This window comes from Colletotrichum costaricense (assembly GCF_030867565.1).
Source record: "Colletotrichum costaricense strain IMI 309622 chromosome Unknown Scaffold_4.1, whole genome shotgun sequence".
Lineage (NCBI taxonomy): Eukaryota > Fungi > Ascomycota > Sordariomycetes > Glomerellales > Glomerellaceae > Colletotrichum > Colletotrichum costaricense.
The window spans coordinates 2559693-2584879 of NW_026848233.1; the positions used below are offsets into that span (position 1 = coordinate 2559693).

Consider the following 25187-nt stretch of genomic DNA (forward strand, 5'->3'; position numbering starts at 1 on the left):
ATCTAGAACTTAGATTTGACTGACACACCCAGACTGGTGGGTGGGAACACGCGACCGATTCTGCAGTAAGACGACGATTGGTGTCTAGCTGGAGGCCGGGCTGATAGCTGCCGGGAGACTACGACTCATCGCCCCTCATAATAAGGCTTGCTAAGTTTATTCCTCGGCACCTCTGAGTCTGAAGCAGTGAACCACACGGACGGTGACATCTTTTCTGTATCGACTCCGAATAAGGTGTTGCCGAGCTTGGTCTTGTTGAGACACGTGCTGCTTGACAGGGACTCGAACTCTCACGCATCATCACGCTACTGAATAGGCTCAGGTACTGGGCTGTCTTCAGTGGTCAATGCTGGACACCCGACGCGAAGCGCTGCATACCGTCATTCAGGGGAGGCGACGAAGGTGAGGAATTTGAACAGACAACAGACACAGATGTTAATGTAGATAGCCAATTTGTTTAGGGTATTGAATTTGTTCTACTGAGTGACAGACTATGGCTACCTAATGACAGCAAAATGCAGCATACATTGCAAACTCCTCGTCTGCGAGCAGCTGCTCCATCTCGTCAGCGAATAAGCTAATAAGCAGCTCGATACCTCCGTGACTCTTCATCGGCAACACCATGCAAAGCCTAAAATTCGCATTGAAGGCATCCATCAAGGGTCGCAGCGACTCCGGCTTGCCATCATTGCTGAACACGTAGTCGCCAAAGTTGATCTTATCCAACGGCAGCAGCAACACTGACGTGATCATGACATCGAATCCATCGAGTCGGGTGAATGCAAGCTTCAGCTTCGTGTAGTCCGGAACTTCGCGCATGAGGGTGAACGCGTCCTTCACAAGCCCTGGATTCACCTTGGCCGCCTGTGCCCGAATTTGCAGAGCGACATCGCGCAAGCTCGTAGACGGCGACGCGAGCTCGGCCACCCGCATCGGAACTTTGTTGACAATAACGAGATTCCCAGCATACGACGACGGAAGCTCTGGGTCGAAATCCGTGCGGCCGTCGACGGGAGATTCCAAGTATGACACTTCGTCCGCCGGCGCTGGCTGGCCGGATGCGATGGCCGCTTTGTATCGCGCTTTCATGAGACCGCGCCAGAAAACCGCCAAGAGTGTGTCATTGGCCGACAGTCCCGTCCCGTCATGAGAGTCATCTAAAACATCCTTCTTCAATTTCTTGAAATTGTCCGGAGAGATGTAGAAAATGCTAGACTCCATGGTCCGGAGCGGGGCCGCAGGTGGGGCCGCAGCAGTAGCCGTTTCCTCCTCCGCATCTGGCGGCTGAAAGCCGAGAAAGCCCCAAGTATGGCACGGGATCTTGGCAACAGCCTTGGCAGGCGTCTTACTCCACAGCCGCTCCAGAAGGGTGCGATTGAAGCTCTCCGGAGCCAGCCAGCTGCACACGTTGGTATCCGGATGCGCGAGGTTTCTGCAGTGTTCCGACCACGCACGCATCGCCATAACCATACCGGTCGCGTCGCTAGCGGAATGGTGGAATCCCGTCGCAAGAATGCATCCCCCATTGACGAAGTTCGCTTGCGCCAAGAAGACGTCGGCACCGCCCGTCAAGTCTGGCACGAATGGGGCAGCTAGAACGAGCTCATCATCGAAAGCAGAGAACTCAAATCCTGCCATATGGGGAACACTGGCTCTCTACCTTGGCCTCTTCGTAGGCAGAATGATCCTGTCCAGCTTCAGCGAAGTTCCAATGACGACTTACATTGCTTCTAGGGCGTAGCAAGTCCAATCATCTTGGCTCTTTACAACTACTATCTTCATCCCATTGCACATGTGGAAGGACCATTCATCGCGTCAATATCTCCGGTATGCACGCAAAGTTGTATCTCGCTACCTTCCACTGCCTCATGTTAACGACGGTTTTAGATCTGGCTGATTCGGTCCGTATCAGGACATCGACTCAATAACGACATCGAAAAGGTGCACGCCGAATACGGTAATTCAGCAGGCTTATGTATAGCTTCCTGAGCTCTGCTAGTCGTTGTGCCCCCAGGACCTGTCGTTCGTATCGGCCCCAACGAACTTTCGTTTGCCACAGAAGATGCGCTCAAGACTATTCACAACCCTGGCCCCGACGGTGGTCACTTTACGAAGCAGGGGACTATTGAATCTCTGCTGGCCAAACTCATTTGGGCAGCTCCAAATCTTTTGACCACCACCGATCGAACTGCACACAAGAGACTGCGTACCGCATTACAGCCAGCCTTCACAGCCAAGGCGTTGATGGAGCAGGAAGATATCGTTCAACACCACGTGACTCGGGCCGTCGAGTCTCTAGGTTCAAAACTTCATGAGGGCAAGATTGTGAGTATCAGTGATCATGTTGGAAATATGATTTGGAGCATCGTTGGAGACTTGTCTTTCAGAGAGCCGCTCCTCCATGATCAAATGAGTAAGTACTAAGTAGGGACGACATGCACGCCCTTTGCTGTCATCAAGCTGATCATCTTGGTAGGCACGTACGAAAAAATGAAATACACTTATGGGAAAGGAGCGCCACTCCTAGAACTCTTTCAATTTCTGACAGAAACGCCCATCTTCGGTGGGCTCGCAAAGCTACCAGTCATGATAGTTCCACACATTTTCCGCGTCCCCAAAAATTTCCTTCTGATGAATCAACTCAGAGGGTGAGCTAGTCGAAGTCCATTCTACGACATGAACTTAAACTCACACAATTATAGCTGCATCGAGCGCCAAGGAGGGCGCAAAGACTTTTTGACCGCCATCTTATCCGCCAAAGAATCTGCCGGATTGACACAGCCGGAGATGTTGAGTAATTCGGCCTTATTCGCGTAAGTTTCCCCTCATTTCCTGTCGTCTCATCACCCTGTCGTCCCCGATTCTAACTGGAAATAGCATGGTTGGTTACGATACTTCCGCTACAACTCTATCAGCAGTCTTTTACCACGTGTTGCGGGACCCAGACCACTACCAGCGGGTTCAGGGAGAAGTCCGAGAAGCATATTCCTCAATCTCTGACATCACGGCTCAGAGTGTGCTCCGACTCCCATATTTGAATGTCTGCGTCTAAGAAACGCTCCGTCTCACGCCACCGATCAACGGTCGTGGCTCTCATCGCATCTCACCTTGGGCTATGATTGACGGGCTGTACGTCCCCAAAGGTGTCAATGTCTCTGCTGATATTTGGACTATCCAGCGTAAGCCCGAGTATTGGGCTCTCGCTGACAAGTTCTGGCCTGACCGCTGGCTTGGCAATGGTCCGGGCACCGTCTTTGAGTACGATGTCCGGACCAGCTACCGGCCATTCCTCGTTGGACCCCGAGTGTGCATTGGTCGCGAGATGGCTTTGCAGTCCATCCGTCTAACTGTAGCCAAAGTAGCATTTTCGTTTGATTTAGGAATGGCTAACAAGGATACTTTCGTGTGGGAGAGAGATGCAGGCAATGATTATGTCTGGCATGACTATCATGTCTTGGTGAGGAAGAGGGCACACCAAGAGTTTCATAAATAGCCTGGTGGCATCAAAAGGTCGTCAAATTCAACTTATAGAGAGAAGTCCTTCAGCCCCTTGATAGTCCCATCAATACCAAGTTCCTCCTTCTCATCCGGACCCAGTAATCCCAACGCCTCACGTCGACTTGGAGCTGCGGCGTCGAAATACGGCTTCTCGGCAAGAGATGTTACACGAGTTCCATGACGAGGGTGATTGCCCTCATAGTCCCAGCTGGCGTTGTGGATAGTGATTCTAGAGAATGTTAGCTAGCCGTCATCTTGCATCATCATCCGGCATTGAGAATGTACGCACCTGTTATCCCACAGGGCACTGGTGTTGGGAGTCCACTTGAAGCGGACTTGGATATCGACATTCTTCTCATATACATCAAAGAGGTAGTTCAAGATGACATCACTCTCCGCTTTGTCGAGACCGATAATATGTGTGGTAAACAGACGGTTGACGTAGAGAGACTTCCATCCCGTCGCAGGATGGACGCGGACAAGAGGGTGCGCTCGCTCAATGTGCTTCGGTCCAGCCTCGGGGTCGTTGCGGTCCAGGTACGTGTGAGCAGAGCGGTAGACGGCGTATTTGCCATCGATGATCTTGCGGAAATCGGGCGAGAGCTTCTCATAGGCGGAGTATCCGCTAGCCCAGAGGGTGTCACCACCGATGGGTGGGACAGCATCATTGTGCAAGTGAGTGATGCCGGATGGCTGACGTTCGTGGACTAGATCGGTGTGCCATTTCGAAGCACCGCCGGGGTTACGGAAGTTTGCTTTCCTCTCGGTGGCCATCAACGCCGGCCAGATTACTGTGACACCCAAGACGCCAGGGACTTGCGGAACTTGGGGCTATCGAGACACTTAGCTCAATCACATGCCCTTTCAAATAGAGCCAGACTAAGATCATCATGACTCACATGAACTTCAACTTCACCATACCAATCTCCCAACTCTTTCTGCTGTTGAGGCGACAGATCCTGGTCCCTGAAGAACACAACACTGCGCTCAGCAATGAGCAGCGCAAGCTCATCCTTTTGCTCAGGTGTAAGGTCCTTCAGCTGCAGGCCCTCAATCTCCGTACCAATGTGAGCCGTCAAGTTAGTAACTTTCGTCGCCGCACTGAGCAGGTTCTTCTTAGACTTGTCGGCCCTTGAGCCGGCGTCGACGTACTCCCTCTCCTTGTTGCGGATGTTGTATGCATCGTCCAGATACAGAGGCCGCGAAGGGCGGTACGGGTACCCATTTGACAAGTCGACTCCAGCCTTGATTAGTCTTGCCTTTGTGGTTTCGGGGAGCCCGAGGGTGTCCTTCCGCGGCTCCGCCACGTCGGTGATTGATGGGTCGATGGGGGCGGGAACCATGGTGATCTTATTGAGAGATGCGGAGATGCGGTTTAGCTCAGAAAATGGATATGATGTCAAGTCTTTGCAAATGATAGAAGAATTAGCACTTGCTTCTAAGACGAGCTGAAACGCATAGGCCCAGGCTGCCTTTTAAGTCTTGTAAATCAGGGCTTCTATTGCGAGGCGTTTCCCCAGGTCCAAATCCACGGGACCTCCTCATCTGATCACGTTAACCATCAATGCCATGATTACCAATAATCGCGGGGTCGATGGTGCTTTAAGCAGAGGTTATCTATGGCTTCATCTGCATCAAATGTGACGAATCCAGAACCAGATGCGTAACATCGAACCACCGCGCCACGGGACTCGGGGAGCAAATTCTCCAACCAAAATCCGGCGTCAGCACGCGATCAACATCCAAACTCTCCAGAAGCTCGACGGCAGGAATCTAGCCAAAGATGATGGAGGGTTTAATCAGCCGGTTGTTGGCTCGACGATTCGCCCTACCTTCCCCTGCGGAAGCGGATCCGGGGCGCATCGGCGACGGCGGCGCACTCGAGTGGGGGTTACGCGATACAAGGGCCCGATTGTGTGCTCGTCAACCAACATCAGCCCAATCCCCTTTAAGAGATCATCACCCGAAGAAATCGAGTTTGAAGGGCTGGACTCGTGCGGGGGAAACTAATTGCTAGAGTGCGAGTGTAAGCTTCCGATTTCCTAATTCCGTATGCCCCTCAATCCGAAGTCCGACCCAATTCTTGGCTGAAGTACTTACTTTACCTGCCCAGCAAGAAGCTTCGTGCGAAGCTTTTGATCGACGGGATACCAAGAGTGTCTATAAGCGATTTAAGTTAGATAAATCTGTGCGCTAGCGAACAAGCTCGACACTCATAGTACCTGATCCCTAGGGTCATAGGGAAACCTATCTAAAGTGATTTGGCAACAATTGGTTCCGGATCGTCCCGGATAATCGACCATCACGCAGCCTTTATCAATCTTCAGAGAATCATCTGCATGTCAATGACAGGATGTCTATCGGATGTTGTCCGCACCAAGGATGACAGACGCGCGCTTGTGCGGCGTTGTGCCTACAGTGCCTTCAGCTGTGTCCAGCACGCCATCGTATCCAGAAACCTCGTCAGCGATATGCCCAGTTCTTCCCTAGTTGGCCATGCGAGTCTGCTCCGGTGTTGGCCCGAAAAACCCTGAAAACCTTGAAAACGCGATGGAAGAAAATTCCGCATATTCTGCTATATAAAGTCTAGCGTTTGCATCGAATGTCGTTATTATTCTTGATTATGTCGATGCAGGCGCGCAGCTGATCACTTACTCATTGTCTTTCTGGTTCTGAGACCAACAAGCTGCAAGTATGGGAGTTCCAGAGATCGAAAAGACTACGGTCGCCGACTCACCTCGGAGCAAGTCGCCATCTTCCGTCGCCGCGCGAGAGGTCCAGCCAACTGTTGTTGAACTCGTGCAAGAAGAACCGAAGCTCACATGGCGGTCATATGTCTGGGATACATTAGACAAGTCACCTGAAGAACGCAAGTTCATGTTCAAACTGGATGCTGTAATTCTCACATTTGCAAGTCTGGGATACTTCATCAAGTAAGTTGGCTCTTACCTACTAGACAGCTCACTATCTGTACTAATGTTTCATCAGGAACCTTGATCAGATTAACATCAACAATGCCTTTGTGTCTGGCATGAAAGAAGACATGAAGCTCTTTGGTAACGAGCTCAATTACATGCAAGCCTGCTGGACCGTTGGATATGTCATTGGCGAAATTCCGAGGTCAGCTCAACGCCAACATGAACTCTTTATTTGATAGTGTTAAGAGTACTGACTATTTTCTACAGCAACATCCTTCTCACTCGCGTCCGGCCATCAATCTGGATCCCTGCCTGCGAATGCACATGGGCCGTCCTAACAATTCTCATGATCAAATGCACAAATGTCACCCAGCTTTACGTTCTCCGGTTTTTCATCGGTCTCGCCGAGAGTACATTCTACCCAGGCATGCAGTACATCATCGGATGCTGGTACAGAAAAGACGAACTTGCCAAGCGATCCTGCCTTTTCCACTCCGCAGGCTCCATCGGCTCCATGTTCTCGGGCTACCTCATGGCTGCCGTCTACAACCTCAGCGGCGTTCATGGATGGAAGGGCTGGCAGTGGCTCTTCATCGTCGATACCGTCATTTCCCTGCCGATTGCGATTGCCGGGTTCTTCTTCCTGCCCGACGTGCCTGAGATCACAAAAGCCTGGTGGTTGACCAAAGATGATGTGGCGCTCGCGCAAAAACGAATGCAGCTTGAAGGTAGAGCGAATCGTCAGCCGTTCACAAAGGCCAAAATTAAGAAGATTTTCACCAGTTGGCATATTTACGCCCTTACAGCGCTTTATATCTTCTTCAACAATGGATGCGGAATTATGAGTCAGCCTGCGTTCCAGTTGTGGTTGAAGGGAGAGGGATATTCTGTCAAGGAGTACAACACATATCCGACAATTACATCCGCCATCACCGTGATAACGACGTGGATATACGCCTGGTCTTCGGACTCGGTTTTCAAGGGCGAGAGATGGCCACCGATAGTCTTCTCCGGAACACTCAACATCGTCATCTACTCAAGTTTAGCGGCATGGAACATTTCCGACTCATGGAAATGGGGCTGTTTCCTTCTCGTCGGATTCGGTGGTGGCATCAGCGGGTTGACGTTCGCATGGGCCCATGAGATTTGCAAAGACGATAACGAAGAGCGAGCGCTCGTAACTGGCTCGATGAATCAGATGGCGTACGTTTTCCAGGCATGGTTGCCGCTGCTTATTTGGCAGCAAGTCGAGGCTCCGCGGTACCCGAAGGGTTATATCACGATGATCTTTTTTGCTGTTGGTATGGCGGGCACTTCGTTGTTGATCAGGTTCTTGCACCGTCGGGAACTGGGGAAGAAGCTCTCGGTGCCGGCTGCTTAAAGTGATGGAAAACGTCTTGCGTAATGAATTGCGTCCGGTGGTATCGAAAACGCCGTTATGTAGCCACTTTCGAAGGAGCTCTCATATGTTGATGAGTTTCTAAAACAGAGAATAAGATGCTGGGTAGTCGCTACAATCCCAACATGTTGAATCCTATGGTAACCCGATGAGTGGACCTCAGTCTGTATCTCACGGATTTAGCATGAGACCACACACGATGCATGGTTTCGATGACCTCAAATTTCTTTTACGTACTATTGTTCTAGTCTGTCTCAACTGCATCCAACTCTCGATACAATTTCTTCTTCACCTCCTCGCTAGCCCAACACATGTCAACTCCATTCCTCGCCAGCTTGACCATTTCCTTCTTACTGAATCCACAGTAGGTATACGCCTTCTGCATGTTGCCATCTACCCAAACATCATGCATGTATACCGGGTCATCGCTGTTAATGTTAAACTTGACACCCCTTTCCCACAACGTCCGAATCTTGGGAAACAGCACTTCCGTCGCCGTCCGCCGGTGATACGCGTGGGGACACAACGTCAAGCCGATACCTCGATCCAACAACCCCTGCAGCAGTTCCTCCTTATCCGCCGCATCAAGCCCGTGATCAATACGCTCCGCTCCAGCGCCATCACAGACATCAAAAATCGCCTCGTGGACGTGCTCAAACGTGTCCTTTTGCCCGAAATCGCAGTGCATCGTGACATGCAGCCCATCCATCTTCGCCCTCTGGAATCCTTGCTCGAAGAGCATCGGCGGCCTCTTGAAGGCGTTGCTAGCCAACCCGACAGCGTGGAAGAGACCCTTGCCACCCTCGACAATACCAGCGGCCCACGGCCTGGCAGCCTCGTACGCAGCCAACCCGTCCTTGAGGCTTTCATCGCGAATGAAGCAAAATATCCAATTCGACTTTACACCATGCACCTCCGCGCCATCACGCTGAGCTCTCAAGTACCCATTCAACACATCCTCCGCCGGCACGCCCCTCCGCGTATGCGCCTGGATATCGAAAAACGGCTCGACGTAGCGGACATTCATCTCGGCGCAGCGCCGGAAGTAGTCCATTGACATTTCGTAAAAGTCATTTTCTGTTTTCAATACTTCGCAGCCGGCGAAGTAAGCCTCGAGGAACGTCGGGATACCCGGGACGCGGCCGTTGATTTCGGGGCGATGGTTGAAGAAGACCTTGTATGAGTCCAAGAGGGCCTCGTAGGTTTCGTATTGGAGGGGCACGTTGTTGCGTTTTGCGAGTTTCCAGCGGAGGGCGGGGAGGAGGGTTCCCTCGATGTGGATGTGCAGCTCAACCTTGGGGAGGGAGGCAATAAAGGGTGAGATTTCGAGGCCGTTCATGGTTCTCGGTTTATTGGGGTTGGCCCGCTGTCAGATTCCAGGTTCCCGGTTGCTGGTGTCAAGATGAGAAGACAGTGATAGTTGAGAAGTCTGATCGTGTGAATGAAGAGCCAATCAAGCGGGGAGGATATGGCGGCTCGAGACTAGGATGTCTTGATATCTTTTTAGCCTCCGCGGGCACCTTTGCCGATCCGGCTGGGCGTCGCGTGGTTAATAGCCCGTCAGTCAGTAGTCGTACAGCGCCGGACGTGGTCCGACAACTCGACGATGGATCTCTTCTCGTCGGCTAATACAATTTCAGAAGCCATTTCTCAACAAGCTTAGTTCTGGAATATTTGTATACCTCGGCGTGTGAGAAGCACGAATCATATTAGACTGGAAACATCAGAATGGAGTTCTGATGGCCGATGTTCGCAGCAATGTGGGGTATTCAAGAAGGATTCGATAAGGAAATTACTAGCAACAAGAGTCACAAAATCAAAGACTAAAGTTTTGATCCCCCCATATTCTGCCCATGGGCCAACCATAACCGCCGAGTCGGTATCGAACACCTTTAGTTAATGTCAGCAACTCTGCGCTCGTCCACTCACATGGTCTTCATTCATCTCCAAAATCCGTCAAACGTCCTCTGCTCTCCCCACATCGCGACGGTGCCACGAGAGCTCATTGAACGGCGCGATCGCTGTAGCGCCACTAGCGGAGTAACGTCGTATCTCGTCGGTTCGGATATTCGCCGACAGCACACAAAGGTGGGACGATATCTCCAGGCCAATCCACGCAAGACACTGGAGAACACCGTCTATTCAGCGGAGTCTAGCGGTCGCTAAACCGTTCGCCCACTCCCACCCGACGGACGCAAACGCTTGTCTTATCAATTGACGTCCTGTTATCGGTCATTGTCTAGACATTTTGGTCGGTGAATTTACCGGTTCGCGGCCGTAGAACCGTTTGTTGGACAAGGGGACCGGAGCGAGAGAGGGAAGGAAAAGGAGAAACAGGCGAACGCGTCGGGCCTGTCATTGTCGGGGAAGATCGGCGGAAGATAAGGCACGTAACGTACTCTTTTGCTGTATTTCTTCTTTTGGCCGCGGAAAGGTCGCGACCATCCCCGCCCCCGATACCTTGTTGAATGGCCGCCGCCTCATTCAAAAGGGCGACGACACCCCGGCGCCGCTCTCGAGATGCGACCCTGGGATTTTCTGTAGGAGCTTCGAGTTCTCGGACAGTGGTCGACGAAGACGATCAAGAAATAGACGATCCAATCGACGAACGGCAGAACCTGCTCGCCAACATGGGGTCATCAACAGACGCACCGCAGAACCCTCCCGCAGAGGTGCAGGATGGGGAGAGGCAACACATTGACAGCGACATGGCCAAGAAGATTGTCCGCAAGATTGATTTCAATATCATCCCGCTGCTCTTCATCACTTACATGTTCAACTTCATGGACAAGACTATTCTGTCCAGCGCCTCTGTATTTGGTCTCAGAACCGACACCGTATGTCGTTTTCCCATTTGTCATCTCATCCACGCTACGACGGTATGTTGCTAACCTCGTGAACAGCATCTCAAGGGCCAGAACTACAGCTGGGTTTCCAGCATTTTCTACTTTGGCTACTTCGCCTGGACCTACCCAACCTCCCTCCTCATCGCCCGCCTCCCCGTCGCAAAGTACATGACCGCAAACACCTTCTTCTGGGGCGCTGTCGTCGCCCTCACGGCCGCCTGCACGAACTACGGCGGCCTCCTCACCGTCCGCTTCCTGCTCGGCGTCGCAGAGGCCACCATCACGCCCGCCTTCATGTTCCTCACCTCGACCTGGTACACCCGTGACGAGATCCCCACCCGCACGGGCATCTGGTTCGCCGGCAACAGCGTCGGCGGGCTCGTCGCCTCCTTTGTCGCCTTTGGCTTCGGCCACATCTCGAGCGACGACAAGGTCGGCCCCTGGCGCTGGATGTACATCATCCTCGGTGTCCTGACCTTTGTCTGGGCGTTTGTGCTGCTCATCTGGCTGCCCGATACCATCTCCAAGGCCCGCTTCCTCAAGCCTGAGGAGCGCCGGTACGCCGCCGATCGCGTCGTTGTCGCCGGCACGGGATCCACGGAGAAGACGCACTGGAAGTGGGACCAGGTCGTCGAGTGCATGATTGACCCCAAGACATGGTTCATCTTTGGTCTCGAAATCATCACCCAGATTCCTAACGGTGGCACTCAGAACTTTGCCAACCTCGTCATCAAGTCTTTTGGCTTCACCAGCTTGCAGTCGACACTCATCAACATCCCCTACTCGCTCCTCTCTGCCGCCATCATCGCCGGAACGGGCTGGATCGCCGGCCGCTACCGCAAGATGAATTGCATCCTGATTGCCATTGTCGTGTTGCCGTGCATCACCGGTGCCGCGATCATCTACTCCCGCGAAAGCGTCAGCAGCGGCGTCCAGCTCTTTGGCTACTTCCTTTTGTCTCCTGGTCCGGCTGCCATGCCACTTGCTATGTCTCTTGTCTCGGCGAACTACCGTGGCGTGACCAAGAAGATGACCATGTCGTCTCTGCTGTTCCTCGCCTACTGCGCTGGCAACATTGCGGGCCCGCAGTTCTTCAAGGCCTCCGAGGAGCCGCACTACAACACCGCTTTCCGCACCATCATGATCTGCTACTCGCTCGTCGTGGTGCTGGCGCTCGGTCTGCGGTTCTACCTCCAGTGGATGAATGCCAAGCGCACGAGGGAGGAAGGTTATGAGGGTAGCGCTGGCGGTGCTGGTGCTGTTGGTGGCGGTAAGGTCATGCAGGCAGAGGGTACTGCTGGTGATGTCGCGGACATGGTTGATCGGGTTGAGCTTCGGCCTGAGGATTACGAGGATGTGACGGACTGGAAGACCGCCGGCTTCAGGTATCGTCTGTAATAGGTGAAGTGGCTGCTTTGCTGGCAGAGGTCTGGGTTGATTAAGCCTCCGTAGATGGATACATAGTCCGTTTGCGCTCCTCACTCACCTCTCCTAGGAGATGAGACGTAGGGGTTCACAAACTTGATAGACACTTCGGTGAAACAGTCCTGGCCGCGCCGATTGTTATGTGGTGATGTGAAGTGAGATGATGCGACTGTGCTTCAGTCAAAGTGACCCGCGACATGGTGCTCAACAGCAGCAGCATCACCCTCAAACTCGCCGCAGACAGGGCAGGTCACGGTCTCAGAAACCGGAGTAGGCGCCGCTTCCTGCACCTCAGCGTCAGAGTTCGCAGCCGCTCTACCTCGCCCACCATTCTTCTGCTTAGCAGGCCGAATGTAAGCCTCAAGTCCAACCTGCGCCGAAGGCAACTCAGGCTCGGCATCTTGCCTGCGACCGCCGCCACGGCGGGGAGGTCTACGTGAGTCTCCATACGCGGTCGAGCCGTCGGCGACTTCCGAGGATATAAATGACGGATCTTGTGCTTGCTGCCTGCCATCGGTATGAGACTGAACTCGTCCGACCCGGCCGTCGGAGAGCCGGACTTTGATGCCTCGAGGGTGGTTGCCGCGCGTGAGCACATCCTGGACGATCCCGGAGACGGTGCGGCCTGTGGGTTGGTCTGCTTTGAGTACGATGTTGACGCCTGCACCGCGGACGACGGTGGCCATTGTGGGAACACGAGCCATCTTGAAGAAGATTTCTGTGGAAAGGACAAGACTGTCGGCGGTAATGCCGTTGTAGTTTCGGCAGGGGGGTGTAAGCGGGCGGTGTCGCGTCGCTGGTGATGGTGGCCCTACAGAAAATGTGAGTTTGGCGAATGACGCCACTAGGTAGCCAGGCGAGGGTTCTGTGGCGCGGCCGATCGCGGAAAATTCGCACTCGGCCCTGCCGAGCAACGCATCATGGACGCGGGAATTTCCGAATTTTTCATGAATCGGGCCGGGTGGCGCAATGGCAGCGCGTTGCTTTCCGGTGGCAAAGGTTCTGGGTTCGAGTCCCAGCTCGGTCGATTTGTTTTGCATTAGATGCTTACGAGCTATTTTTTGATTGACGATTGGTGATTGAGGGTTGTCTGATGAATTCCCGCAATTGATGGGGTGGTGGCCTGGGAACACTCTTGTTTCGCAGGGTTGGAACCTTGAAGAAGAGTAACAAAGCTTAGAAAAGGAAGGTACCTTACAGTACCAAGGTAAGGTAGTTAGGTACCTACCTACCCCAACTACCACCGCTCATTGTGGGGCCGTAACGGCTATGCGGACTGTTCACACCGGGAGGAAGGTGCCTGATGGCTCTGAGAACTTCATTCCCGATTATGGGCCGTACACTTTTGCTCATTTACTTCCGCAAGGTATCTCAAGTATCTTTCTTTAGCAGCAGCTCAAGTTATCAGTATCAACTAAATATTCTTCTTGCTCAAGGTCATCCTGATCTTTCACAACTGTCGGCACCCATTTGGCGCCTTCTCGGACACTTCAGCGCCTAACACCTCACCTCTTTCCAACTTGGAACGACCAATCTATAGTTTCATAATCACATGGCCCTCTTACTGAACCTTCCACTCATCCTCCGACAGCCTGCCTCAGCTATCCTCAAGGTTCTAGCCTTACGCTCAGTATGTATTCTATCTTCAACATGAAAATTAATGCAATCACCTTTGTTCCCAAGTTCGCCATCGTTCAGCACGCTAACTCTATTCTCTACGCACCTCTCAAGAACTTCCACACTTGACACGCTTTACCAGAAAAGAATTCTCCCTACTTACGAACGAAAACTGACTAACAACCTCGTCATTGACTTTTCTTCTTACTTCCATTCACCAGCCGTTATCGATTTCACCATGGCTGCTTCTGGCCAACATGCTGTCGGAGAGATCTGCTACAGTCCTGGGCTGAATGTTTTCAACGACGGTCTGAACTACGCCGATTCTCCCCCACGAAGCATGATCATTCAAGTGTCCGCGTTTCAGGATCGAGTTGTATCACAACTCAACGCCATGCCGGCCCTACGCTGGCTCAACCTTGATGACAGATGGAGATTGCCAAGGCCCAATGAAGTGTACACCGGAGGTCAAAAAGACCATCTAAGTGGCCTTTGGATTGGGTGGTTTCTCCCCGATTTCCAGATCCTTGACGACTATTTTCCACACTCCGGCCGTTGGCGTTCCCTGCCCCGAAAACAGTGCGTGAACAATCATACGACACACCCATACCCTCGTCCCATCATCAGAAAGGCCTTCAAGGTTGTTTATAAACCAGGTCGGGAGGGGGACACCAAATTCTTTGCCCTCTGTACCCCGGATGCAAATGGTATCTGCCAGGCCAAGGTGGTCCCAGATGGTGCACGGAACATATTCTTCTTCAAAGAGTGGAGAGATGACGCTGTTCGCGGTAGTTGGGCTCGCCAGAGAACGTGGATGACCAATGCCAAGGCCGGAGCATCCAGGATCTACTCAATGATTAACGCCGCTACCAATCAACCAGTTCACAGCCAGCAACATACCTCTGAGTCCGAGTATGAAGATTGCCTCGAGGAAGAAGATGAAGAAGATGATGACGATGGAGAAGATGAAGAATCCGAGTATGCGGAATCCGAGATTGAAGGATCTGGATCTGAAGAAGAAAACTCAGAAGAAGACTTTGAACAAGAAAGACTACTGGAATCCCTGCGCCCGAGTCCACCAGAGTTCGCTTCGTACCCAGAGTCAGAATCGGGCTCTTCAGACGAGGATGAATATCACTCGAATGGTCAAGCGAGTTGTAGAGGGTCCCAGCGCACACCGAAACAAGACATCAAGGCGAATATCTCAGCAAGAATCGCCTCTGAGCCTCGCTCCAACCTACGACGCCGGCCCGCGTCGAGCCGCAGATCAATCCATGTCAGTCATAACCTGCTGTCTCGGCGCAACACGAACCGCCCTGGACCTGCAGACACTCTCGTGGGCAATGTCGCTACAAATCTCAAGAGAAGTCAGAGTCCTATGCAAAGCCTGAGTTCAAAGAGTGAGAAGAAGAGACGCATTAACCTACAAGTCGAGTCTCCTCCTGACTCGACCCCAAAAAGACATGCACCCTTGGGAGTTGACGAGCCGCTCACTTGTCGACCGGAGAGAGCTCAGCCTGCCAGCAGAACATTTATCAAGAACGAAGATACTCAAGACAGTGATGATGAGATTCAGTTCATCAAGGAGGTCCCAACACAGAGACCTCAACAGATGACCACTAAAGTCGAAGCATTCACTGTGGCTTCATCTGAGACAAGCATCACCTACATCAGCAAGTTTGTTGCAGCGGGAAAGCTTCTCCAGCTGGCGCGTCTTCCCGATACTTTCTCTCGAAAGATTATGCTTGAATCCTTCAGCAAGCATTTGAAGTCGACGAACTTGGCACAGTTCGATGCCCTAGTCAAGAACATCGTGGACTCTTCGGAAGAAGGCGTCCGCGTCATGATCGCTGAGACGCTGCAAGAGCAATTGAAGGGCAGATTGCCTGTCGTCAGTGGTGCTTAGGAAGTAGGCACATCATCTTTTAGGGATCGTGGGACCGTGATGACTAATTGGGTCCTGCTAGATTTATCATCATCAATGTCTCGACAAAAAACACAATCCAAGACCCTAAGGACGGCCGAGTGTCCCAAGGCCAGGATGAGCAAGATGATACCCCCATCAGCGCTTGGCTCTGGCACGGATTCGAACAGTAAGCTGGCATTGGGAAAGGGGGGTAACTTACACATGGGGATTAGTTTACGCGAATCAAGATAGAGAGCTGGCCCGCCGCTGATAATGAGTTCGAGAGAATTGAAAAATTTCATTACTGTTTATGTCGAAACTCCAGTCCGGCTTAATGTTTCCTGCCTTTAAACAGAAAATGCGTCAACGTGAAACCAATCCTGGATGGACGTCTGGAACCTTTGACGTTTGCACAAGTTGAAGCAGCAAGAAGGCTCTTGGAGAAATTCAAGTTCCCCTTTTCAATCATAAAGCAACGCCTTTATATTAATTGACCTGATCACTCCTTCTTACCATAGTCTCACCAGTTTCCTCCTTGTTCCCCGTATCTGCATGATCGACCAGAAGCCAACTCTGTGACGGACCGGGAATGGGAGCTACCTTTGCCCACAAGATCAATACGTTTTTCGGTCTTCCCTTGCTAAAGGAAAGCGCTGTGGACTCGACTTCCTTTCAATATTGTTTCTGAGGCATCTACAGAGTCCTTTTCTCCTTCCTTCTGTACCTCTTGCAACTTGTTACCTACATACTCTTCCATCCTCTGCAGCCCGTATTCTTCCCTCCAACTTCACTCGATTGGGAATCAATTCCTATTCCCTCCTTTCAACGAGGCTGCCAGAAGCTTCAAGAATGGCAGAAAGTAGCGGAAAGGCGCCCAAGGTAGCCGACAAATACGCCTGCGGTCCCCCAGCATATCTCATTCCTAATTTCCAGCGAGAATGGTCAGAATTGGCTGCCAAGCTCTTCAACACCGACGCCTTGGACATTCTGTTGACATCAGAAGAAAAGGAACAAGCCCTAGCACTGATCGCCACACCCATCACTAGTTCGTCCTTCGGGAAAAAGTCCAGAGCCCAGGCCCTCCACAGAACGGTCAGCCAAGCGCGGGAGATGGGACAGGGCAAGCGACCTCCTGCCAGAGTGACAGTTATTGCAGCTCTACTCATCTACACACTTGAGCCTCCGCTGACTTGGTTGGAATGGGCGACCATGCAGCAACCACTTGGTGTTCTGCGATATGTTCGGGACTGTGCTGATGGCCTCAGTATTTACTCGTCGGAGGGTATGTTGAAGACAGCGTTGGCACATTCTCCGGCAGCATCCGCCCAAGATCATTCAGACAGCCTGTTTGTTGTCGACAAGCCTTCGTTGAAGGAAGCCAGCGCCAAGAAATCCAGCACCGAACATTTGGAACCTGCTCAGCTCAACTCAGATCATCTAGCTCTACCGGCTATGAGACCTTGGACGCGCTCCATTACTAAGCTCACCACACCTTCGCCGCCGAGCAAGAAACGAAAGGCGGAATCCGAGTCCCCTCAAGACAAGAAAACTGTACCGAAGAAGAAAGTCGCCAGTTCAAAGAAGAAGGCGGCCACCCAAAAGTGGAAGACGATGGCTGGATCGGGAACCAATCCCCTCCCAAAAGCCAAGAACCCCAACGTCAGCTCAAATATGCCAACCAGAGGTGCCATGTCGATAGCTAATCTTCATCCTACTCAATAGACTCGAATTACTGAAGCTGTGAAGCGACAGCAGCCGATCGATAATGCCTTGTTGGCCAGATACATGAAAAGCGCCCCCATGCTTGACAGAATTGCAGATTACAATGACGGATCCGTCCGTCGAGTTGCTCTTGGCAGTTTTCTCAAAGACTTGAAGAGCTCCGGCTGGGAAGATCTGGAGAAATGTACCTGGCAGCTCATCAAGGACGACGACTATGAGTCTCGCGCGTTTCTCGCAGAGGCTATTATGAACGACGTCTATAAGCGCATCAATGAGTTGTTCGAAGACGTCCCGCAGCCCCCGCAGCTCACAGAGCCCCCGCAGCTCGAAGATGCCACACATCAACCCGCGCAACGGCCCACGGAAGCCAAGCAGACCGCACAACTCAGTCTGGATGAGCAACCTATGGATACACCAACGAAGCAGAGAAGCCGGTCCGGGCCCAAGCATGGTAAGAAGTCAATTCAGACCAAGAAGCGTACCACAGAGATAAAGAGGCCCAAAATGAACACGTTGGATGAGCATAACACACCTACGAAGCAGGCAAGCCGGCCTTTGAGATTCTCTCCCAGCAGTCGTATGTCAGATGACGTTTTCAACGACACTTCACCTGTATCTGCCGCCTCACCAGCGGCGGGTCGGCGGCACCCCAATTTGGCCTCCCCGCCTCGCTTCAACATTCGAGGAATATTGTCCAAACGACTGAAGTCGAAGGACAATCAGATTTGAGCGGCATCCTTAAGTCCAGTCCTTGAGAACTGGCAACATTCTCCAGTGCTTACTTGCACTTCGAGCCCTGGCAATTGAGGAGGCTTTATGATGTAACTGTATTGGGTAGCCGAAAATGGCTACGAGAGGAAGAGGCCCCTGTGTGGACTGGGGGTGAGGATACTGGCATGAGAGAACGTATTGTGGCTAACGAGTGTATGCTTCGAGAAGGATGAGATTGCTGGTAGTATGGGGATCATTATGTCACCATGTCGCCGTGTCGCTTTAGCCAGCTTGATGTAAGATAGATAACGATTAAATCAAGAACCACAGTGAGTTGGGCCTTTGACTGTGACTGACTTCGATAACACGTCTGAGGACACCGCCAGAGACAGACTTTTGGCGCGGAAGCCGAGAGTACGCAGTCTCCACAAAAAAGCTACGAGTTTAAGATTTCCGTTGGTGAGAGATGAGATGAAAAGTTTGTACGTTTGGCACCAGATCTCGCACCTGAAAAAACCCCCCTCGATCGAAGTGTTGTTTCTTTACATGTGAGCTGAGCCTTTCATGAGTGAGACGTTGCTTTGCTGATGTAATCAACCGCCGCAATTTGTTTCGGCTTGCGCTTCATTGGCCATCTCCGCAGGACGTGTGGGGCCCGACTGCCTGAAAGTCACTGGACTTCGCGACACCCGTCGCCACTTTCCAGACGCGCTCTCCCATTTAGCGGCGATCCCTCCCGCCAAGTCGTGACGCCGTCAACGAGGGTCCTTCCCCCCTCGTCGATCCGACATGACTCTCGCCTCCCTTTGCAATGTCTTCCTCCTTTTCGCTTGATTCGGACGATGAATATGGCTACGATCTTTCTTTGGAGGATGAGACGTTGCTGAGCCAGCTCATCACCGATAACCCCGCCCCCACCTCAACCTCATCGCGGAACCCCGCCGCTCCATCGATCGCTTCAGACTTTGGCATTGACACCGTCGCCGAGCAAGAATTTTGCCTTGAAGATGCTCCCACGGATCTTCTCTCATATCGCACGACTGGCACAGCCAAGGGCCCTGTACGACCTAGCCGGAGTCGCTCAAAGGCGACCCTTACCGACGATACGAAGCAGGCAGATCTTCCCCCGGCGTCACCTGGCCACTCCGTCGCCTACCCGGATTGTGAGTGTTACTTTGCGAGGCAAGCTTCTGCTCAAACTGACTGACGTGAAAGCGCTTAGTGAGCAGGGCCCTTTCGAATAACAATATTGCTCCCTCATCACCAAAGCCGAACGAGAAAGCCACCCCTGATCCCGAGAATGATACCCGATCGCCGCTTGTTCGATTCCGATCGTATCCCCGGAAGCCATTCACCGTCACCGACTTGACCTCGGGTGCTTGGTGCGAACTACAATACTTCTATACCCTCACCCGCCTACCATATGGTCGGAAGACCCGGACAGCGGCGATGAAGCAGGGAACAAAGGTACACCAAGACCTCGAAGACGAAGTCCATACAACGGTCCGCGTCGAGATCGCGAGTAAAGAAGATGGCTTTGGTCTCCGGATGTGGAACCTCATTCAGGGACTTCGAACACTCCGTGAGACCGGCATGACCCGTGAGCTTGAAGTATGGGGATTCGCCGACGGAAATCTGGTCAATGGCGTCATCGACGGTCTGAGCTATGAGAATCCGGACCCGGAGTTCATGGAACAGCTGAGCCAGGAGTCTGAGCAGAATCAGTCCAGCATAACCGACTACTTTCCTTCGAAGGAAAAAGCGGACATACCTCAGATATACCTGACGGATGTGAAGACGCGTGGGTCTATGAAGGCCCCCAACAGCCCTGCGTTACTGCGGCCGGCCAAGGTGCAGCTCTTCCTGTACCAGCGTTTCCTGTCAGAAATGGCAGCGGATAAGCTGGACTACCTCCGTATCTTCCGGCGGTACGGTCTGGATCCAGATGAGCCGTTCTCCGACTCATTCATTGCCCAGATTGGTAGCCTGCACGACGAACTGTTCTTCGATGTGGATTCCTCTCCTGACGGGGACTACATTCCGCCGTCTCCCACTACAACAACGTTCGATACTGAAGCTGATGGAGCAAACCGGAAAACATCAGCGCCGGACTTCATCAAGTACAGGACACTCAGGGAATTGCTCCCTCTTCTCGTATCAGAGTTGCGCCAAACCTTCCCTCATGGCGCCGACTCGGTGGGTAGGCTTCTCGCTGTGGAGTACAGGTACCGCGGAGACGGTTCGCTCATTGATAGCCAGGTCTTCCCCATGGATGATCGGGCGCTCAATCTCTACTTGGGTAACACGATGGAGTGGTGGCGAGCGGACCGTCAACCGCGGGGTGTGCAGATTGAGGAGGCGTACAAGTGTCGAATGTGTGAGTTTGTGGGCGACTGCACATGGCGGTCTGCCATGGATGAGGAGAGATTGCAGAATACTAGGCAGCGTTTGGCAGGCAGGAGTAAGCATGTTACAAGTGGGTGATATTGCGATTTCGCTTCCGTTTTGCGTCTGAGATGGCATTCTCTTCTTTGCGAGGCGCATTATTCGGCTAGGGCCCACATTACACGGGATTCAAGAATCAGGATAGCTTATGAATATGAGTTGATGATCTACATATCAAGGCAACATGTGTTTCTTGCTTCTCTGAAAGATGGTCTGCAACACGGGTCTACTTTCGACCTAGCCTTGTGACTTTCTCAATAGAATCCTACTGATCCTTTTCCAATAAACGCGAAGGCACTGGGGCCCAGGCCGCCGCCTTTCCGAGTCCTTCAGTTAGTAAATCGGTGAATGTCTTGGTGATGTTGAAATTAATTCACTCTTCAGTACCTGAGGCCCACCCCTCGCGCCAGACCTCCTTTCTCAAACAGTGGGATTCAAGAGAAGGCAAGAACACTAGTGCCTTCCTCCTTCTTCGGCACCGCGAGGCTTGACCTTCGTCCACAATTTCCTCCCACACAACAGTCTTCAAGGCAGGCTTCCGTATCTCGGGGAGCGGTCTCCTGGTATTCTCTTGACTTTGCTAGCCACTCCCTTCTACATCAAAACTTCCCCATTCCAACCCCAACAACACCGACGATGGGCGCTAAGGAGGGAGGGAACAGACCCCAAGATCCTAGAGCTTGTGAGCTCTATCGAGACCAAGCCGTCTTGCGAGAACTATGAGCGCATGGTCTCGGGCATGGTGTACGACCCTCTTGACCCTATCCTCAACCAAGGCCGCCACAGAGCCCGCTGCCTCGCGCGCGACTTCAACGAGATCGACCACCGCCATAACACCCTCCAAGAGGTGGGCAAGAAGAAGGAAGAGATTCTGCAGCACCTTCTGGACAAATTTGGTGAACAGTCATTCATCGAGGCCCCTTTATTAGTCGATTACGGCTGCAACGTCATCTTTAACTCCAAGTCCTTTGCCAACTTCAAGCAAGTCCTACCGGTGCTTCAACCACCTGATCGCTTGAATGTCAGGAGAAAGAAAGAGTGTGTTCTGACGAATATGTGCAGCCTGACCATTCTCGACGTCAGTCTCGTCACTATTGGCAAATGTGTTCAACTCGGTCCCAATGTCAGCATCTACAGCGCAGCCCACAACACGAGCATTCTTTCCCGAATGAAGGGCGAGGAATATGGTCTGCTGGCGACCATCGAAGATGATTGCTGGATCGGTGGCGGTACAATCATTCTGGCTGGTGTCACCATAGGATCAGGCACGACTATTGGTGCGGGCTCTATTGTGACAAAGAGCTTGCCGCCTCATTCGGTGGCGGTGGGCAACCTTGCCAGGGTCACCAAGAAGGTGCGAACACTGGAGAAGGAGATGGTGATTTCGAACAAATGCATCAAAGAGTAAACTGATCAGGAGACTTATTGGCGGCATAAAGAGGCGTTAAGTCACGAGTGGTGACACAGAATCGCTTTGCTGCCGAAGGGGCATTTACATGTTCCGGTAGTCGATGGTGATACAGAGTTCTTCAGATCATAGCAATGAAAGGAAGTTTACCCAAACGAGTAGACAGCAACGACGTGATAACTCAGCACATGAATGGCTCTCTCTTCCTTGTTAACGAACAGTCATTTGCAAATCTCAACGTATATCTCGAGATCTTCTTGGTTCAAAAATTATATCTAAGCGCAATTATTGACATGAAAAACCTTTCCTGAAGCAACAGGAGCATGGACATCTGAGTATAAGAATATATACATTGATTCCTTTAGTAAGGCTCTTCTGCTTGATCAACACCATCGCTACTCCAAAGTCGCACCCAGAAAGGCCAGCACTCAATACTTTCACTTCACTCCCATTGGACATTCACAACATGGAGTTCGCAATTTATGAGCCCCGTATACCTTCAGCTGAGCAGATCAATAAGCACGCCACTGTCAGCCAGCGTCTCGATGAGTACGAAACACTCCTTAAGGAAAGGGCCACTAAGATCATTGAGAGAAAAAATGAAGAAGTCAAGGATTGGCTGGCATTCTCTTGTAAAGCGGAGGCCTACGGAAGACTCGAAGCTGATTGCAGCATCCTCCGCACTTCTCGGCACTTGGCCATCCGAGACAAATTTTTGGAGCAAAAACTGACGACCAAGGACCTAGACGAATACTTCAAGCGCATGGGACACCTCGATCATTTTCTGGCAATTCTGCGCCTGCAGCACTCTGATTTCGTCTTCGAAATCTCCGATGCTCTCCTTGACGACAACAACCCAAATCCCTTTTCGGACGAATCTCAGAGGGCCACAGTGAGAAGGCTCAAGGACATCTTCCTGACCTGGAAACCTGTCAACAAGGTACCCGATATTATGAAATTGGCGGAGGAATACAAGATTGAGGTTCCGGATGTCAATGATGAGAAGGCGTGGGAGAGAGAGCGGGAGTTACTGCAAAGAATTGTAAATTTCCAGAAACATTATGATAAGAAGAGAGAAGAGGACAGACGAGAAAATGCCAGGAAGCGATTGGAAGAGCAGCGAGAACAGCAAGGGTCCTCCGCTTGAGTTGTCAAACTTAAGCTTGCGTCCACGACTAAAGCTTCTCGCCGAGCTGAGGTGCCTCGTTAGCCTAGAAGTCACAAAGCCTTAGCGTGCGTCCCCAAATCTCAACCTGTCATAATACGGCTCTCCAATAAACCCCATTCTACAACTCACCATCCTCAAATTGACTCCTATTTTTCTCGCCTTCTTTTCACTTCCCGCTTTGCTCATTGCTCTTGTCTCTTCCAATCACTGTGGACTGACTTTATTTCAATTGTCTCTACTCACTAATGTTGAAAATTCACCAGGCATAGATAGATTGTTTGTTACTGCCGTTGTAAGATGATTTCCCAGACGCATGGTCAACATAGTACTATGAGCAGGCATATCGTATCGATAAGATGAGTTTTCGATCCCCTTGACCAAGGAAGAAACTATGGTTTCTTCCATGAGCTTGCTTGAGCCTCGATAAGGCGCTCAAGATACTCCTCCTCGCATAGAGTCCGACGCCTGCTGACAACGTGGAAAACTAGTTCTGCGACCAAGTCCCGGTTCCAGATACCGAGGACGCAGGGCTGATTGGTCGATCGAATTGGCCAGTGAGCTTGGTTCCATTGGCAACTTCGAGCGTGATGGATTGAGTTCCGACCGTGCCATCAAAATCGCGATTGCTAGTCAAACTCCTAAGTGACTCATATTCCAGAGTCGCTTCGTTGGATGTGAAGTCTGGAACGGCCGGGCTGATGGTTCCACTGAAGTGGTACTGAACATCATCGATAAGGAATGTCGAAGTGAACTTGCTTCCTCCGGCAACACCCTTAATGTATCCTCGTGCGGAAGGCATCTGGAGATGCCAAATCAGTGTTGATCTGATTCATCATTGATGTTAGTCGGGCACGTACCTTTGCGTATGAGAATTAAAGCTGATGTGGGAATCTCGATAGACGATGCAATTTAGAGATGACGAGAGTGTGAGATGAATCAGCGAAGATGGGATAGTATCGCTGTCCAAATGTCCCCTTTTTATTATTTTTCAACAGTCTCTATTTACTGGCCGGCTCGGCTTGAATGAACTTAATCGTGATATTAGACAGTATGCACGGCTTGAAAGGATCATCCCTTGTGCAGGCTTCTCAAGCAAGCAGCACTGTCTAACTTGGATATGTGGACGCCGATCAACTGCTAGTACTAGCTCGCATCTGGACACATCTTTCACTGCACATTCGTGTAAACGCAAAAGAGCTAAAGCTGAACTGAAACAGATCACCCCACTTTAGCAAACATCGTAAACGACACCAATCAAGTGCAGCATCCTATCGTAGGCGCTCGAAAATCAAATTCTCAACACTTTCTGTTCGCCTTGAAGGCTGTTAGGATGTCAACTTAATTCTATGCTCACTGTTTCATTGAACCTTGGCCTGTTTGGTCTACCTATGCAGATGACAGGTGTGGCTTCAACATGCACCGCCTTTGACACCTTGCCTAATGGTTATGGGTTGCCGTTGCGGTACCTTCTAAGTGAGACTATCCCTATACAGGAAGTTTCGGCGAACAATCAGACAGTCCAAAGGGCACCAATGCGGAGACAGTCAGAAACCTGGTTAACTACTTACCATGCCTTGGTGAGATTTGATTTTCGCCTTCATCACGTAAACTATGGTGCCTGATGCGTGCAGCATGGCTAAGGAAAACGAGTAGAATAGCCATTACGTATGGCAGTGTGTTTACGGCAGTCCTAGGTGGCTGGTGACGGCTCACGCTTGAAGATATTTTGACGGCTTTAGCAGAAATCTCAACATCACAGATATGACTGTTGACTGGATGGAATCATTTGCTGTTGCAGGTCTGACTTGATCAGTCGCCACTCCATGGTCGAATGGCGTCATCGCCATGTCGAGTTCAAGGTGTGTATTCTGGCTATGCTGCCACAGATGCTAGCAGTGTCTCAGCCATAATGACACCAAATAGAGTGTCGGTGTGTAACTTTCTGTGCCGGGTAAGCTGATTACTCGTGCCCAATTCATGCCATATCGAAGTGGCTTTTGCTTGCTTGGGAATGACGTATTTTTGATACCTTTGTCAAAATCCTAGATACGGCCTAACCAACAGAGTCACGTTGTGATCAGTTGCAGAGTATTAGCAGCCCCGAGAGAACTCCTCAGCTGGGAC

General features: G+C 51.6%; 14 protein-coding genes across 14 annotated transcripts; 9 read left to right on the plus strand and 5 right to left on the minus strand.

Annotated features, from left to right (window-relative positions):
- Nucleotides 1–501: 501 nt before the first annotated feature.
- Nucleotides 502–1638, minus strand: CCOS01_04907 (transferase family protein; the record flags this gene model as incomplete). The annotated part of the gene is made up of 1 exon (XM_060453088.1): nucleotides 502–1638. The coding sequence occupies one exon, from the start codon at nucleotides 1636–1638 to the stop codon at nucleotides 502–504; it is 1137 nt and encodes a 378-aa protein (XP_060317046.1).
- Nucleotides 1514–3052, plus strand: CCOS01_04908 (cytochrome P450 3A19; the record flags this gene model as incomplete). Its single annotated transcript, XM_060453089.1, has 7 exons — nucleotides 1514–1672; nucleotides 1735–1827; nucleotides 1888–1957; nucleotides 2000–2413; nucleotides 2477–2648; nucleotides 2703–2813; nucleotides 2878–3052. The coding sequence occupies 7 exons, from the start codon at nucleotides 1514–1516 to the stop codon at nucleotides 3050–3052; spliced, it is 1194 nt and encodes a 397-aa protein (XP_060317047.1).
- A 63-nt stretch (nucleotides 3053–3115) lies between these two features.
- CCOS01_04909 (uncharacterized protein) lies at nucleotides 3116–3493 on the plus strand (the record flags this gene model as incomplete). The annotated part of the gene is made up of 1 exon (XM_060453090.1): nucleotides 3116–3493. One exon carries the CDS (start codon nucleotides 3116–3118, stop codon nucleotides 3491–3493), a length of 378 nt encoding a protein of 125 aa, XP_060317048.1.
- A 32-nt stretch (nucleotides 3494–3525) lies between these two features.
- On the minus strand, nucleotides 3526–4841 carry CCOS01_04910 (TfdA family Taurine catabolism dioxygenase TauD; the record flags this gene model as incomplete). Its single annotated transcript, XM_060453091.1, has 3 exons — nucleotides 3526–3727; nucleotides 3788–4329; nucleotides 4398–4841. The coding sequence occupies 3 exons, from the start codon at nucleotides 4839–4841 to the stop codon at nucleotides 3526–3528; spliced, it is 1188 nt and encodes a 395-aa protein (XP_060317049.1).
- Nucleotides 4842–6192: 1351 nt separating this feature from the next.
- On the plus strand, nucleotides 6193–7797 carry CCOS01_04911 (major facilitator superfamily transporter; the record flags this gene model as incomplete). Its single annotated transcript, XM_060453092.1, has 3 exons — nucleotides 6193–6431; nucleotides 6487–6618; nucleotides 6684–7797. 3 exons carry the CDS (start codon nucleotides 6193–6195, stop codon nucleotides 7795–7797), a joined length of 1485 nt encoding a protein of 494 aa, XP_060317050.1.
- A 262-nt stretch (nucleotides 7798–8059) lies between these two features.
- On the minus strand, nucleotides 8060–9154 carry CCOS01_04912 (adenosine deaminase; the record flags this gene model as incomplete). Its single annotated transcript, XM_060453093.1, has 1 exon — nucleotides 8060–9154. The coding sequence occupies one exon, from the start codon at nucleotides 9152–9154 to the stop codon at nucleotides 8060–8062; it is 1095 nt and encodes a 364-aa protein (XP_060317051.1).
- Nucleotides 9155–10283: 1129 nt separating this feature from the next.
- Nucleotides 10284–12059, plus strand: CCOS01_04913 (major facilitator superfamily transporter; the record flags this gene model as incomplete). The annotated part of the gene is made up of 2 exons (XM_060453094.1): nucleotides 10284–10652; nucleotides 10719–12059. The coding sequence occupies 2 exons, from the start codon at nucleotides 10284–10286 to the stop codon at nucleotides 12057–12059; spliced, it is 1710 nt and encodes a 569-aa protein (XP_060317052.1).
- A 203-nt stretch (nucleotides 12060–12262) lies between these two features.
- Nucleotides 12263–13126, minus strand: CCOS01_04914 (uncharacterized protein; the record flags this gene model as incomplete). Its single annotated transcript, XM_060453095.1, has 1 exon — nucleotides 12263–13126. One exon carries the CDS (start codon nucleotides 13124–13126, stop codon nucleotides 12263–12265), a length of 864 nt encoding a protein of 287 aa, XP_060317053.1.
- Nucleotides 13127–13941: 815 nt separating this feature from the next.
- On the plus strand, nucleotides 13942–15609 carry CCOS01_04915 (uncharacterized protein; the record flags this gene model as incomplete). Its single annotated transcript, XM_060453096.1, has 1 exon — nucleotides 13942–15609. One exon carries the CDS (start codon nucleotides 13942–13944, stop codon nucleotides 15607–15609), a length of 1668 nt encoding a protein of 555 aa, XP_060317054.1.
- Nucleotides 15610–16458: 849 nt separating this feature from the next.
- On the plus strand, nucleotides 16459–18060 carry CCOS01_04916 (uncharacterized protein; the record flags this gene model as incomplete). The annotated part of the gene is made up of 2 exons (XM_060453097.1): nucleotides 16459–17268; nucleotides 17332–18060. The coding sequence occupies 2 exons, from the start codon at nucleotides 16459–16461 to the stop codon at nucleotides 18058–18060; spliced, it is 1539 nt and encodes a 512-aa protein (XP_060317055.1).
- A 793-nt stretch (nucleotides 18061–18853) lies between these two features.
- On the plus strand, nucleotides 18854–20526 carry CCOS01_04917 (defects in morphology protein 1; the record flags this gene model as incomplete). The annotated part of the gene is made up of 2 exons (XM_060453098.1): nucleotides 18854–19205; nucleotides 19265–20526. 2 exons carry the CDS (start codon nucleotides 18854–18856, stop codon nucleotides 20524–20526), a joined length of 1614 nt encoding a protein of 537 aa, XP_060317056.1.
- A 688-nt stretch (nucleotides 20527–21214) lies between these two features.
- On the plus strand, nucleotides 21215–21895 carry CCOS01_04918 (nodulation protein L; the record flags this gene model as incomplete). Its single annotated transcript, XM_060453099.1, has 3 exons — nucleotides 21215–21334; nucleotides 21392–21468; nucleotides 21550–21895. The coding sequence occupies 3 exons, from the start codon at nucleotides 21215–21217 to the stop codon at nucleotides 21893–21895; spliced, it is 543 nt and encodes a 180-aa protein (XP_060317057.1).
- A 466-nt stretch (nucleotides 21896–22361) lies between these two features.
- On the plus strand, nucleotides 22362–23042 carry CCOS01_04919 (uncharacterized protein; the record flags this gene model as incomplete). The annotated part of the gene is made up of 1 exon (XM_060453100.1): nucleotides 22362–23042. One exon carries the CDS (start codon nucleotides 22362–22364, stop codon nucleotides 23040–23042), a length of 681 nt encoding a protein of 226 aa, XP_060317058.1.
- A 505-nt stretch (nucleotides 23043–23547) lies between these two features.
- Nucleotides 23548–23862, minus strand: CCOS01_04920 (uncharacterized protein; the record flags this gene model as incomplete). The annotated part of the gene is made up of 1 exon (XM_060453101.1): nucleotides 23548–23862. The coding sequence occupies one exon, from the start codon at nucleotides 23860–23862 to the stop codon at nucleotides 23548–23550; it is 315 nt and encodes a 104-aa protein (XP_060317059.1).
- Between the last annotated feature and the right edge of the window lie 1325 nt (nucleotides 23863–25187).